Raw genomic sequence first — 15,783 nt, 5'->3', positions numbered from 1 at the left:
AAGGACGGGGCTGGGGGTGGGGTGGGGGGGTGTCCCGAGTTGCTGTGAGGATGAGGAGGCAGTGGAGAGGAAGAGCAGAGGTGTGGCGCAGCATGGCACCAGCGGGGCGGTCTGCGTCCGCGTTGCGCGCTCCTTGCTTGTGCGTAAGATGGCCGCTTCCCGCAGATGCCTCCCGGGAGGAAGAGAGGGCGGGCTTCACCTTGAAGCGAGCGCACCCGCCGGGTCCCTGCCTGCCGTCGGCCCCGCACAGGACTGAGCCGAGGGCAGTGGCACTTTCTGGCAACACCTGGCTTGGAAGGCATGGTTGTTGTACAGAGCAGTAAATATATAAAATATATATATTTGTATTGCATATGTCACAGCATGTTTGCCAAGACTGAATGAGGTTGTGTCCAGTTTGTTTGCAAAAAAAAAAAAATCATAAGAAATAAGTTACGCTGATCTGTGGAATAGAGAAGGGGGGGGGTGCAATACATTCTCAAGAGACGATCCAATGGCAAACGATTATCTCTCCAAGGCAGAAAAAGAAACGGATGAAAATGCAGATTATGTACCTGACGCTAAACAAAAAAAAAAAAAACCAAAACCCAGTTCGTTCCATTCTCGCAGAACACTGTTTTTACTGGGCCAGCACCCCGCCCGCCACAGCGAGTTGTGTACCTTTACTTATTTACCTTGAAGCACCTGTCACCAAAACGTTCATACCAGCACTTTCTCACCTGTACGTTGCTTTACCAACAGATTTCCCAAATGTGTTGCTGAAAACGAGATGCATCTTACAGGAGTCCCGGAACGAATGTAGGTTCTTCGAGTTCACAGATTTGGGGGGGTTGGAGAGGCAGGGCAGGTCGGGGGGGGGGGGGGGGCAGGGGGGGAGGGGTTCCAGTTTCTCTGCGTGTGCCGAGGTCCTGCCGCGGTTAGCCAGCTAGCTTGGCCAAGTGCAGCACGCTCCCCCCCCTCTCCCCAGTTCACAGAGCTGTGAGTCCAGGCGTCCGCGCAAGACCATTTAGAAAAAGAACGTTTACTGTTCGGCTTTCTTCCTCTTTTAAAGAGAAAAAAGAAAGAAAAAAAAAAAAGAAGAAGAGCAAGTGCGTGGGGACTGGCTCCACCGCAGTAAGCGAGGGGACGCCCCTGGGTTACATCTTGATGCCCTCCTGCTGGCTCAGCTGGGACAGGGTCTTCTTGATGCGCAGCGCGGTGAGGCGGGCCGCCCCGTTGGCATACCAGCACTCTCTCATGATCTTGGCCATCACCCGCAGGGCCTGGGGACAGGGGCGAGAGACACGGCAACACTGTTACAGCACGCGCACACATGGAGGCAGCCGCGAGGCGACACTCGAAAGCGAGGAGAGTTTCACTCCGAATCCTTTACTGTTCCCTACTCACACGTTCTCTGGTTCTGGTCCAGAAGGGACCCTTGCTCTGATTACACAAGGTCACAGCTTCAAAACTCACGTTCATATAGGTGGGTTTCATCATGTTACTATTTTGGGGAAATCACCTAGTTACTGAACAGAAACAGAACTGACCAATAAGAATGTGCGTTATTCCAAGTGACAGGTTTTTAGGCATTGTCAAAACAGGGTGCTTTGTGGGTAGTCTAGAACACCTGCTGGAGTATGAAAGCTTTCTCCACGGACTCACAGAAATACGAATAAATATGGAAAAACACCTTATTCCTACTGATCTCAAAGATGGAGGATCCAGTATCTGTTTTAAAAACTCTGACTTTTGTGCATTTTCTTATTGGTTTGTAATTATATTGTTTACATTGTTTGTTGCAAAAATGCTGCAGAAACGAAACATATGGAAAAAATGAGGAACAATGTTTTTGAATGCATAACTCAAATTATGGAGCTACAAAAATAGCTAATGTAGCCTGGCATTTGGACAAGGCCAGAACCCAAAGTACTCCACACCCACATAATCTCTAATTGGCTAATATTTTGAATAGTAGCACTCACTTTTAAGTAGGTACAAACATGGGAATGGAACATTACTGTGGAAATTTTCCTTATTAATCTGACAAGTGAATTAACTTAATTACATAAGTACACGGGGAAAAAACATGGAAAAAAACCCAGCAAACCGACCATATGTTTTGCACACAGAAGATTTGTGTTGTGTTCGCGGTGCCGGGTTGCAAGCCGTCCACCAGACATTGAGTTATCCTATTTTTGCGGGTCCCCACTGAGTTCAAGGTTTGAAAACAATGAAACTCAGTGATGAAAACTGGTAAAGAATCAGTATTTCCCTTTTGGCTTGGCCTCACCACAAAACGTTCATGTTTTTTTTTTTTTTTTTTATACACATTTAAACGGCAAGCAACAGAACATGTGTTAAACAGATCAAAGTCACTTAGATGCAGAACTCCTGTCTCAGTATTTCTCTTTGGAGATGTTATCACAGAGTTTTTGGTTTGTTAACCGCACAGAGAGCTGTGTATTAGCAAGGAGTCTGACTGCGGTACACGTCTGTCTGGGTACTTGCTGTGTTTGTAACACCCCTGCTGCGCTCCAGACCCCACTAGCAGCCAAAAGCTCCCAGCCACTATTCGCACAGTCCTACTGAACACGCATCCCAAGTATGATCTTTTCCACAGTTCGAGGAAACGACCTGCTTGCTCTCATCTTCACAGAATACAAATTCCCTAATGCAGGTAGATCTGTATTCCAGCCTACAGCTGTGAATCTGACAAACATACCTGAACAGGGTCATTATGAAGTGTATCTTGAATCATGGACAGTGCCTGAATCCCAAACAACAGCGCAGCGGACCTAATCTTGGTCGAGCTTCAGGTCTCACAGCTATTTCTTCTATTTTTTTTGACCGAGACAGGCTGCCTAGACAAGCACTTCCTCTTGGGTTTTCGTGCGGGTTGGGTCGCGTTTGAAGACGGAGCGTCACGTTACAAAACTTGAGCATTTACCGCACAACTTGTAAACACAACTGTGGCGAGAAACCATCTGCTTATTCCACTAGTCATTAAATAATATTTCCTCCAGAACGCCTGAATGAAATGTTACCATATGTGGGGCTGTCGCACGGCGAACCATTTATCTTTATTTAATTTGCACTTTAGCGTTGAGCTGGCTTAAATTCGATTTTTTCGGCCCCCTTTTCTCCTCGTCAAAGAGAGAGAGAGACAGAAAAACCAGACCACGTCTGCTTAACATTCAGCACTCATGTCATCAATGGTGTGTTTTCCTTAAACAGTTTGGCAGCCATCGCGCACTCATAGTAGAATATTAGATTAGGTGGTTTTTATTACTGTAAATTGGGGCTAATCTAATTGTGCCTGTTTCCGAGCAATAGAAGGCACACCGATGGAGCGGAGTAGCGGGGGCGTCTGGTTCTGGCGTGATGCAGGGCAGGGGTGGGGGAGGAAATGTGAGAATGCATGTGGGCCGGGGCACTTTCCCCCACTGTCGCCCTCAGGGGAGTGCGGGCTTTCCGGGACCGCGGCTCGGATGACACCAGAGGTTTATCAACATGGACAGGTGTATGGATTTCATTAATGAACACAAAACTTATGTTTAACAATGGGGAAAAAAACCTCAGCGTCTCAGATTTTTAAAGACGAGTTCAATGCGGACACTAGGTAAAGCAGACTGAAAACTCGATGCGATTTGGCAACTTAAAGCCTAAAAACTGCAGGAAAAATGACATTATCTGTCAACTGGGATTTTAGATTACTGCAGTGTAGATGACTTCAGGTTACTCCTCCCTCACAAAGACAGATGTCTGCAGATTGTGCAGGAAAATGATATGACACCCTTTTCCTAGTGGCGCATGTGTTTCTTCTTCTTGTTCCATCACATTCTCAATTACAAAATGTGGATGGCTTATTAGGCTTAAATGCTTCTCCCCCATTCCCATCCCCCTGGAGACGCACCTCGCAGCTCTGCCACCTGTTGGGAATGTTGGGCCGCAGCTTCTGCTCACAGACCACCTTCCTCATCTCCTCCACCGAGGGGTCCGACTGCACTAGGTCGTAGTATGGCAGCTGGTAGTCGTCATGGATGCCTGCGTGCACAGGAGCCCACCGTTAACACCACCGTTACCACCAACCGCGCACTACCAATCCACTGCGGCAGCTTCCAGAAAACAACCAGGCCTGAGGAAGGCACCAGAGGTCAACCAGAAGAGACCGCAAGCCAGGCTAATGGGATGATGCACTGCAATATAACTGACAAGGTTATAAAATATAATGTTCCCAGTCAATTTATTGTTAGTAGTATATTGTTCAGCCAGAGTAATGACATCACTGAGAGCAAACAGATTCTGGAGGCTTCAGAGAAAAATCTATGAATGATTCACAATATTCTCACATTAATTAAACAGCTCCAAGGGACAGAATAAGCAACCTTGAAAACTCAAATCAACAAGCCATTTAAAGTAGTCAGAGTGAGTTGCAGAAAGACATCCCTATCTCAGCCCTGAAACTTCATAAATTCCAGTTAGGCTATTGGAAATTTGATTAGCAGGTGAAGAGCCAAGGACTTACCTCCGATGGAACACCTGCTCGCGATCTCCCAGAACACCAAGCCCATGGCGTAGATGTCTGCCCTCTTGAAGGACTCGAAATGCTTCATATTTATCGAATCGTCGAGAACCTCTGGGGCCATATACCTGTGGAGAGACACACAAAGCCCATTGGAGACCATCCCAAAATGACTCCACAGGATTTTTCCAAGCGTGTGCTGTGACCGAAAAGCAACCGAGGTGTTCTCCCGCACCTGCTGCATTCATTTCACATATGCCGTTTTCCAGCTCGGTTCTGTTACTGCATACCAAAACCATGACCATTGACTCGACGCACCAGTGAGGCCGGAGACCTCTGAGAACACGCTGGAGGGCATGTCCAAAGAGCAGCCGGGGGTTTCCCCTCTTGCCGGCTCTGCCCCGCCACCTGTTTCTAATGACATCAAAGGGACACAAGACGCCTCCGGCTCTGCCGGCCGCGACCGTAGGAGTGCTTCCTACGAGGCGACATCGTGTACCCACCAGCACCGAGCTCAGTCGGGTTCTCCTTAAACAGCACGCTTCAACACGAGAACACTCTGTTCCACTGCGGGAGCAACAGGCGGGTTTGCTGCAAGTCTGCTGGCTGGAGAACAGAAACAAGCGACTTGTTTGAAAAATCGAAAGAGAAGAGAAAGAATCCTCTCGAGCCATAATGCTGTGCATCGCAGTAATGAATAAAGCTAATGTGTTTTTTTTTTCCCCCCTCCTCCCTCCAATATGGTGGCCTTGCAAGGGATTAAACACATCTGAGCAAAAACCGCTTCTCTTTTTTCAATAACGGAATTCATTTCCAACAGAAATAAGTGAGGGAGAAAATAAAGGGATGCCTGAAAGTGTTCCCCATCTCCGCTGGGTAAGACTGAGTTTTTGTTTGTTTACAGAGATTGCACAGGGACACTGTGCTTTTTACTTCAATGTAAATTGAATGACAAGGAAAGGCGGGCATGACTAATCTTGGCCCATAATAGAACCATTGGGTCAGATGCATTCCAGTGCCCGGTCGGGCGGAGCTTGTCCCGGAATGCTCCTAAGAGGTGTCCCACTGCACTGACCCAGCCAGCCACGAGACTCGTGAACCTTTCGGTCTCACAGGTATGTACATGCAACACAGCACATAGTACCTACAGGAAATGGGGCGCAAGGCATCAAATGGGGAATTACATCAACATGTTTTATACTTCTCCTTTAGGTAACGGCTCACCAGTTCCCACAGGTGCCTTGGAATCCAGGTGGAATTCATTGGACCAGACAGCTAAAAACAGCTAAGGCAGGACCATGAAAAGATAACATCATTCCTGGGAAAATGTTCTTCAGGCACCAAAACTGGAAAATGAATGAACAGCCTCCAAACAGTTTCTGACAGCAAAACCATCTGAATTTCAATGCATTTCTCTGCACAGCCTGCAAAGACACGTCTCTTGGCCCCAGACTTCAGTCTGTCCTCAGAGTGGGAGACAGTGTGACCTCTGCCCCCTCCTGCTTGTTTGGACGGGAGGGTCGGGATAGGTAGAGCATAGTAAACACAGGACCTCCCACCCTGCTGTCACATCAGCTTATGTCAAAGCTGCGCAAGGCTCCGCCTCTCTCTCTCTGTCAGGAGGGGCCCGCACAGTGAGCTGCGGCCCTGTCAAAAGTACCGTTACAAAGCCAGGTCTCTAACAGTGATGGACTGAAATGTTGTACAGCCCAAAAGGGGCAGAGCTATCAAGTACTGTCCATAAACTGCACCGACCAATAAAAGGACTGTGCTCTTCTCAGCAACACACAATGACTGGTTCAAATAACAGGAGCCATCGCCATTCATAGAGCCTCACTGTATCCAATCCTCCATAATGACCCAATGGCTAGACCGCTTTCACACAAAGGAAACCAATGTCAAACGAACATCAAAACCTTTACAATTCTTATGGCCCTGGTGCAATCTTTCGGTTATTCATGCTTAACAGGCAGCTTGTTTTCAAAAAGCAGCAGTTATTCAAAGACAGCATTACTTTCCCCGAACCACAAAGCAAGGGGATTTATGCTCTGATTTACAGTTTATATTTGTTACACCTTGAGGAGTTACTGAGAAGGAAAAACAGTGTTACAAGAGTAAGCCTGCATGCAGATTTCACAGACAAAGCTATGGTGTACAGCTTGATTACATTACATTAAGTGTGCCAAGCAAAAGCTTTTATCCAGACTGACTTACATAGCTTACAATTTTCACCTCATTCATTTACACTCCAGTGATACAGAGGCATGAAGGTTAAGCACCTTGCCCAAGGATGCAACAGCCGTAGGATGTCAAGGATGACTATGATGTCAAACTAGCAGCCCACCTCCTTACCACTACACGACAGTGCTGGCCAGACGGATGTGGCACTGTGAGTCCCCTACCCAGTCAGGGATGCTACAGCTGAATGCGCTAGGCCCTGGGGTTGCTGCAGCGAGCACATTCGCATGTGCGCCACGTAGCCAGCGATGACTCATGCACACCGCCAGAGTCGCTTCGCTCGCCGCCTCGCGTGCTGTCCCGTCCCGGGACAGGAAGGCAGGCTGCAGGATGCGGACAGGAACCCCGCCTCCCTCTGAGTCATCGCGGCGCGCGCTTACCTTTTGGTGCCCACCCTGTGGTTGGGGGCGATGTCGATGGTGTCTGTGGCCGAGTCGTGGCGGACGGCCAGGCCGAGGTCGGCGATGCAGCACGTCCCGTTCTTCTTCACCAGGATGTTCTTGGACTTCAGGTCGCGGTGGGCGATGGCCGGTTTACCTTGGAGCGAGAGAGTGGTTAGACGGCACGGTGAGCCTCTATCTCGTGTACAACGCCAACGGAGCATGACTGTGTGCCACCTCACCTCAGGAAAGAGGGGGCGGGGGCTTCTGTTGACGTCCAGTTTCCCTAGCAACACTGCAAATGGAACAGCCAGCAGGCCCCACCCGAGGCCTACTAAGACCAACGGAACGCAAGTGCTGACTGGCACTAAGGTGACGAAGAGACCAGCCCTACAGCTACAGGCCACAAATCACTTACTGTCCCTGTCACACACAAACACACACACAGGCATGTACATACACGTGCATACACACACATACACACACACACACACACACACACACACACACACACACACACACACACACACACACACACACACACACACACTCTTCTCCTGCATTGTGCTCCCGCCCTCGGAGAGTGCTTTGCCACATTCTTGACGGCTCCGCTCGAGAAACAAATGGCGTCATTACCCCCCACTGCCTAACCTGGACCAGCACATCGAGTGTCTGTGTCAGTCTATATCGGGGGGACAACATGAGAATGGGACTGTTTGACAGGAAGAGCGCGCCATTAATGCTATTCTGCAGCGGCCTCCCTGAGGGAGAGCGCATCCCTAGCAACATATCAAAACCACATACGTGCCTTTTCGTGCGTGCTTGCGGTTTCAGTCACTGGGTGGGCCCCGCCCCTCGGCGCTCACCTTGCGTCCCCACGATCTCCATGTGCAGGTGCGCCAGCCCACTGGCCGTGGACAGCGCCAGCTTGATCATGCCCTCCACGGTGACCGTGTACCTGTTCAGGTAGTCGAAGAGCGAGCCATGCTCGTGGTAGTCGGACACCAGCCACAGCTGCGTCCACGTGCCGTTGTCTGGAAGGGAGAGGGGTAACAGGGGGAGGGGAGGGGGGTGAGCGTTTCAGCGGATGGGAGCGGAGCGGAGCGGAGCAGCTCAGCGGCCTTCCAGATGGGCCGACAGAACAGCGAGCAGCTGGGCTCGGCGCAGGCGTCACTCTGGCGCTATAAATACCGGAGCCGTCCCTCCACAGCGGGTTAAGCACTGACTTCACACCAAACACCTGCCACTCAAACAGACTTCAGGGTTTCAAAGATCACGCTATTGCCAGATTGCACGCTGTTCAGATATTACACAGCGCCATGAATAACAATTAAGACAAGTAAGGGAGAATGATTTGAGACTAGGAACGTACGTAACTTGACTTGTGACCGACCGATGGACAGAAAACTGCACAAAGGTTCCACTTCGCAACGCGGTCTAACAACGGAGGGGCTTTTTCCTCCGTTTGGCCCTCTGACCTTTGTTGTCGGCGGCGATGAAGCCCAGGATGTCCTCGTGGCGCAGCATGACGGTCTGGTAGATCTCGGCCTCGCGGAACCAGGAGCGCTCTTCGCGCGAGGAGAAGATCTTCACGGCCACCTCCTCTCCGCGCCACTTCCCGCGCCACACCTCGCCGAAGCGGCCCTTCCCGATGCTCTCCTGGAGGATGATGGTCCTGGCGATGGTGCGCTGCACCAGCAGGGGCAGACCTGAGGGAGGGAAAATCTCCTGCTTATTCACGGAGCCCCCCACACCCCCTTAAACTCACCCTACACTGTAAATTTGAATCCTCTTGCCTACACTTTAATCCCCTCCACTCATTTAACATTTACCTACACTACACTAAGTCTGAGCCCCCCTCCACCCCCAATCCCTTTAAACTTTACTTACACTTTATATCTGAGCTAGCTTGAGTACTCCCACCACTTTAAAACTCACCTACACTTGAAGGAGGAGTCCATTTCCTGTTTAAAGGCTACCTACTATTTAATAGGGCTGGGACCATATGCTTTTGTCACGATACCATATTATCACGATACTTTGGTGCCGATTCGATTCGTATTGCGATTCCGATATATTGCGATTCTACAAGTATTGCGATTCGATAGTATTGATTATTGCGATTTTTCTGGCACTATTTTTATTCGTGTCACAGTATTCAGTAGCCCAAGCATTTAGAAGCGCCCTCTATAGGCCTGGTGGAATTCTCGGCCACTCTTGGCTCACATTTGTCAGTGAAAGCAATACAGCAGTGCAGCGCCACTATTACGCATATGATGTCACAGAAAGTATCGATTCTGAGAAGAAGTATCGATATTTAGTATCGTGCTATAAAAAAATCGCAATATATCATGAATCGGTTTTTTTCCCCACCCCTACTATTTAAGTTCACCAATGACATCAAAACCAAGACTGTCTGCGTTTTGAAAAAGACATAAATGGCACCTTCGGCTGCATAATAATCAAAAATAACCACTTTTATAACAACACCGTCCATAAGCATTTGAAAACTGAACCTCTGGGAAAGGTGTTTAGCTGGACACGCTCGTCACATTGCAGGTAATGCGTGGCACGTACAAATCAAAGGCTTTTGCGTGACGTTTCTTATCTCAACCTGAGGTGCTTTTTATCCTGCTGGGTGAGAAAGGCTCAGTGTTTTTGCACCTTCCACAGAATGGAACTGAGAGTGGAGCTATAAAGAGAAAGTGAGCATGCATGTGGAGATCTCACATGTGCCTTCACACACCCTGGCAGCCCAGGCCACCGGGAGCTTAACAGAGGGTGCCGACCTGTGTCTACCTATGGGACACGCATGTGATGCCAAACGAAAAGAACCCAGTGGGGGGTCAGGCATAGAAAAAAAAAAAAAAGAACAAACCAAGGCCAGCACAATGCATTTGCTTTCAAGCCATCAGGCGCTGGCTTTAACAAACTCAAACAGCAACATGGTCTCCTGGCTCCTTCCTCCTCTAACAGGGTCATTCCTTCCCTGACCTCTCGCAGCTCTGTGGCCAAGCCACTTTAATCCTACACGCGCCGCCTCCCTCTTTCTCCCGTGCCCTGCTGCGGCCCGCTCGCTCACTCACAGGGACAAACAGTGACAAGCGTCCCCCACTAATCAGCACGGGAACGCTTCCCAGCACCGGCAGGTCACTTTGTTTATTGTGACTGTGATTAGTAGTATTTCTACGGTTGTGACTGTGGTTGTGACTGTTATTGTGATGACTGTTTACATAATCACAACCGCAAATCAGCTGAGATGCCTTTATCCAGGGTAATGTACAAGATGAGTGACATACTGTGTAGGTACTGAAATAACAAGCAGCAGACGTAGCTTAATAATGACATAATCTGCAATTACAAAACACTACCTAAATACAGATGTGATATAAAGCCATCCAAAATACATGAGTGACATTACCATCAGAGACTGAAAGTGGTGAGAAGGTTACTATGTGCTAGGTAGGAGGTTACTATGGGCCCAGAGAGTGCTATGGCAGGTCAATCCAGTCGAGACCAGGGGTCAGATATATTCAGGACATCAGAGAACCAGAAGATGACCGATGTGATAAAGATTAGTTGGTATTACCACCTACACGGGCAATAAACACGTGCACATGCATACCTGAGCCGGACCCAGAGGTGGTCATGTCGTAGATGAGGTCCTTGAGGGTGGTTCCCACGGAGATGAAGGGGTGGTCCATGGAAGGGTCCTCCTCGTTGGGCACGCGCTGGTGGATGACGGGGCGGCTGTGGCAGATGTAGAAGACCAGCACCAACACGAAGCAGAGCACGCACACAGGCCCGGCTATCAGCGCCGCCAGCGCCACCGGCCCGAGGGGAGGGGGCTTCTCTGGGGGCACTGAGGGAAAAGGGTGCAGAATTAGAGGGCGTGCAGGGGGTACAATCACCCAACATCTTAACTAGGGTTGGGTACCGTTTGGGTTTTTTTCCGATACCGGTGCTAAAGCGATACTTTTAAAACAGTACCGGTGCCTAAACGGTGCCTGAACCGTCACAAAGCGCAAAACGATGGTCGATGACCAAAGAACGGCTTTTTTTATTGCTAAGGCAAATTTGAACTTGAAATTGAATGACATATTAACTGTTAACAGTTCAAAGTATACTGAAATATATAAATATAAATCAATACAAAACACTTAACAAATGTTTGCATTGTTAGCATATGTTTTCACGCTATCTTTTGTAGCCATGTGTTTCTATCTACCACTGCATAGCTGCATAGTACTGTTGCTGTGATATCAGCAGTGAATAGATACGAGTGGCGTTTTTTCCCCCGAAAGCATTTCACATGGCCTCAGAAAACTGGAGGTGTGCTCCCGCGTCAGGTATGACTAACGGGGAAAAAAAACACAGGAAGAAACTTAGCGCCTTAACAACCCTTTCGCATGTAACTTATTTTTTATGCTATGTAGCGCACGTGTTACCTTACATAGATTGTTGTGTTTTCATTAGCATTATTAAGCTTCTCACAGTTTTCAGTTAGCATTTGCTATATTTTTTTGAGTTAAATCGCTGTTTCCTCAAAGGTAAAATTAGCTAGAATTTCTCCAATCTAGTGCTCTAATTGCAACAGTTTTAGCATACACGCTAAACGGCTAATCACACTGGTGTGACCGTACGCGCGAAAAGGTTAAGTGGCACCGAAATGAGGGACTGAAATCTGCGTTGCAATTCAGTCCGGTACATACCGCACGTATAGGAACCGGTGCCATACTGCCACCAGGTTTCGGTACACAACCCTAATCTTAACTGAACATCAGGAAGCATGAGGCAAGGAATAAATTACTTCATGTGAAGTTCAACAAAGGAAGCATTTCAAATGAAGATTGTCAAGGTTCTGATTATGGAAGGTTTTACTACCACTGCCATTGCACATGAATGTCTATAACAAATTAAAACATCAGATAATGAAACAAAGTGAAGTAAATAAGACTTTCACAGGTTTTTGTACACTACGGCCCGGACCAAGTGTGGAGCCATGCAGCACCCCAAGGGGCTCAGTACTGGAACGTGTCCAGTTCAACTCCGAAGTTTGATTTGATTTTAAGGAGTCCCTCATGCATCATTTATTTGATCTAATTAAACTTTAAAAACACATTAGCAGTAGCCTTGGTGACAGTTCAGTGCATTTCTCAATACAGGGTGAACTGTGCGGTCAGTGACCACACAATGAGTCATATTCTCTGGTACAATTCCATGCCTCTTAAAACATGGACTTCACAGTGTTTGAAATGTGTAAGTCTTTTATGGCAAGAAATGCTCCTTGAAAGTCTTCAGCAGTTTACATTTCAATGTTCATTTACTAAGTAATGTGAGCTTGGACATTGTAAGTGCCGTCATTAGAGGTCAACTATCTGTAAATGAACCCCATCAAGAGTTCGACACTCCTGTTTATCTGACTCCAGCCGCCTTTTCATCGCATGCTCTTCGAAGACGCAGCTGCCGGTATCTGCCTCGTAATTACGGGCGGATTCCTGCGCTCCCTGAAGACGCGGACTCCCCGCTCCCGGCGGACAGCGATACCATCGCTTATCTGCTGTGCAGCCGTCGCCGAGCGCGCTGTCAATCCCGCCACGCGGCGACCGGAGGTGCGGGGGAGTCCCTGCTGGATGCCGCCGCTGAGGCTGGAGCCGCAAGGCCCGCCGTGCCTCCGAAAACAATGGGTGGCAATTCGCCAGCTTTAAAGAGCTGGCTTAACCCTGTGGTCACCTTTCATACCGGAAAGCAATGCTGCCTGAACGCCATTCACATTGCACCCGCCTTTCGCGCTCTTGTGCAAAGTGTTTTTTAAACATTTCATGCTTTAATATATCTGGACATTTACTGAGGTGCAGGGGTGTAACAGCAGGTAATCACACCAGCAGCCTTTGCACTGTAAACCCTGTCCATTCCAACTACACCGTTCTGCTGCATGTGCAAGGTTAACACAAAATTTTCTAATGCATAAAGCGATAGACTCAGTGTGAGGCTTTGTATGCGTACATTACTCCACTACGATTGCATCATTTAATATTAGGATTAAATTAAATGCAGAAATCATTGTGATATGGTTACAGGGAGCCACTGGCAGTCACTCAAACAGCTTGTAATGTTGTAATATCTATGCTAAACTTGGTAAGCATGTTTTTGGAGCTTTGAAGTATGCAAAAGTATCTATTTAGCTGGTGGTATTTGTTAAGCATGGTTTTACACTGAAGTGTCCACATGATGCAAACATCGGTAATTCACCAGCAATTCTATTCTCACCGCTCAATCGCCAGCTTGACGGTTGCAATACATCACTTTGAAGGCGCTACGTGAGGCTGCTCCAAAGAGCTGCTCAGTGCTGTCTAGGTTACGGGCAGACCCCTTTCGAAGGGAAGGTCTCTGCAGTACTGCAGCAACGATAAACACGATGGCAAAATGACAACTTCTGCTGCAGCACGAATGGCCCTGAGGCGCACGGAAACCAAACAGCAACCAACCAACACCCCAGAACCGGGCGGGTACATGTTAGAAACCGTTACCATGCATAGCGTGTCCCCCTCAGACATGTTTTTTCAAATGTTCTCCTTCCAAAAATCGCGCTCCACCTGACCTTTAGAGAGCTCACGTTTACATCGATTCGGCGATGTGGTGGCGCCTGTGGGACAGACGGTATCGTCGAAAGCCGCTGTGCAGTCCGGTGACATTTACTCTCCGGAAAGATCTGATTTGCAGCCATAGGACTGGCTACATGTGGCCAAAACAAACGTTTCTGTCCCACGGGGGTGAGGGGAAAGGCACGTACGAGGAAGGGGTAAAGACCGCAGAGACGAGTGGACACAGGTCAAGCAAACACGCAGGTCAGGTGAGGGTAAACTCTGACAGTCAGGGGATCTCGTGAGCAGGCCTCACCAACCACAAATTCACTCGGGGCACACCCACACAGACATTCTTTGTGAAGAGAGAGCTCTACAAGGAGCAGGACAGAAAAAAAAATAAGTGAATGAGTTCTCTTCCACTGTAGACAAGACTGAGGTCATACATTACCTATCAGTGTATATACAATATGTGTTAACACACATGCACACGCACGCACGCACGCACGCACGCACGCACGCACGCACGCACGCACGCACGCACGCACGCACACACGCACACACGCACATACCAATACATTTACCCATACACATACCCAGTTGAAAACCATTAATATGACCTAGCACTACTCCCTCCTGGGTCTATCACAGATTTACATGATTTTCTTGGGATGATGTTGTAGGCCAGTGTGCAGTGGTTAAAGGCAACAGACACCGGTTGCCTACGACAGATCAAATTTCATTGCAATAACGCTCTGTGCTTATCCTTTCGTCCCCCGGTCTCCATGTCTGTGGGTGCCAGAGGATGTCATCCTAGGGTTACTGAGGGTACATAATTCATTGGAGTGGGAAGGTTGAAATAACATACATCTTTCACCCACTCTCTCTCTCCCTCTCTGTCCCTTTCTCACATATGCTCAGATACACGAACACACACACACACACACACACACACACACAGAGCACGAGGACACAAAAGTTGAAGGACAGCAAACAAACACATGTCCACAATGGAGTCCAACAGCTCAAAAGTCCAAGCCCTTATGGCACTGGACCTCCACTGCATCCAAGCAGTTTGGACAGAGTAATACGGACAGACGGGAGGAAGCTTAAAAGTTCCAAGTGGCGCGAATCTGACATTCCCCCATGCAATATTCTGTGAAATGCCGACTGCATAGTTAACAGCCACAGAAATAACTATGAAAACCTTCTCTTCTGGAACCGGGGCGATCTATCCCAGCATCCTCAGGGGCAAGAAAGCGTGAATTGCGCCGGATATAAAAAGGCGCCGGCTGCTCGTTTAACTTCATTACAGCTCTCCGCTTCATCAAAAGGCAGGAGCTGTTCGAGCGCCGGAGCTTTGAGACGCAGGGGGCCGAGACACAGGGGGGCATTTGGAGAGAAACTCGAAAGCTGGAACGGATCACTATTTACTCGCTCAGAGGACCCTTGTAATTGCTCGTTACTGTCGGCTCTGATGGAGAGGGCGCGCCGCCCGCGCGTGTTCACGCGGCGAGATGAGACGCGGGATTGATGTTGCGGCTCGTGGCAGCGGGGCCGGCCCCCCGACGGAGGGCAGATGAGTCTCCTCATCGCCGTGCCGCCCGCCTGTTCGCGACTCGGCGGCACCACCCGCAGCGCTCCGGGTGCAATCGAGCGGCCGGGGGTCTGAGCGTGAGGGGACTACTTTCGAGAAGGCGGTGGCTTCCGGATCCGTCGAACGATGACTTAACAGCTGCAAGACAGAGACTGTCCGCCAGGGAGGACAACTAATGCCCCTGTAGAGGCCGCTCTGTTCTGTCCAGCTAGAACAACAAGATCTGAGGAAGGAACAGCACAACTGATTATCAGGTGGCCATGGGTTTAAGTCACTGCCAATTCATCCCCGGCTTCTTAACCAGGAAAAAAACAAAATCAACCTTTTGTAAAAGGGCAACATGCCGGAAAAAAAACCCATTGTGAAAGGAATTTTTAAAGTTCACGTCATTACGAGGACTAATAAGCATATGGCCTTTCCCGGCGCCAGTTGCTGGGGCTCTACCAAATAGAACAGCAGCTCCTGCACTCCTAATGACCA

General features: G+C 48.9%; 1 protein-coding gene across 1 annotated transcript in view; it reads right to left on the bottom strand.

Moving 5' to 3' along the window:
• Positions 1–863: 863 nt before the first annotated feature.
• Positions 864–15,783, bottom strand: part of tgfbr1b (transforming growth factor, beta receptor 1 b) — a 33,007-nt gene continuing 18,087 nt past the window's right edge. Inside the window, exons 3-9 of the mRNA XM_036520700.1 lie at positions 10,748–10,984; positions 8,601–8,831; positions 7,989–8,156; positions 7,123–7,279; positions 4,508–4,632; positions 3,896–4,026; positions 864–1,262 (exon numbers count right to left, since the gene is read on the bottom strand). Of these exons, the coding sequence (XP_036376593.1) occupies positions 1,137–1,262; positions 3,896–4,026; positions 4,508–4,632; positions 7,123–7,279; positions 7,989–8,156; positions 8,601–8,831; positions 10,748–10,984 (1,175 nt within the window). The 3' untranslated portion in view covers positions 864–1,136. The remainder of the gene's footprint in view (positions 1,263–3,895; positions 4,027–4,507; positions 4,633–7,122; positions 7,280–7,988; positions 8,157–8,600; positions 8,832–10,747; positions 10,985–15,783) is intronic.

This window comes from Megalops cyprinoides, chromosome 2 (genome assembly GCF_013368585.1).
Source record: "Megalops cyprinoides isolate fMegCyp1 chromosome 2, fMegCyp1.pri, whole genome shotgun sequence".
In the NCBI taxonomy this organism is placed as follows: domain Eukaryota; kingdom Metazoa; phylum Chordata; class Actinopteri; order Elopiformes; family Megalopidae; genus Megalops; species Megalops cyprinoides.
The sequence above is the reverse complement of the archived record's forward strand: the minus strand, read 5'-3'. Positions and strand labels throughout refer to the sequence as shown.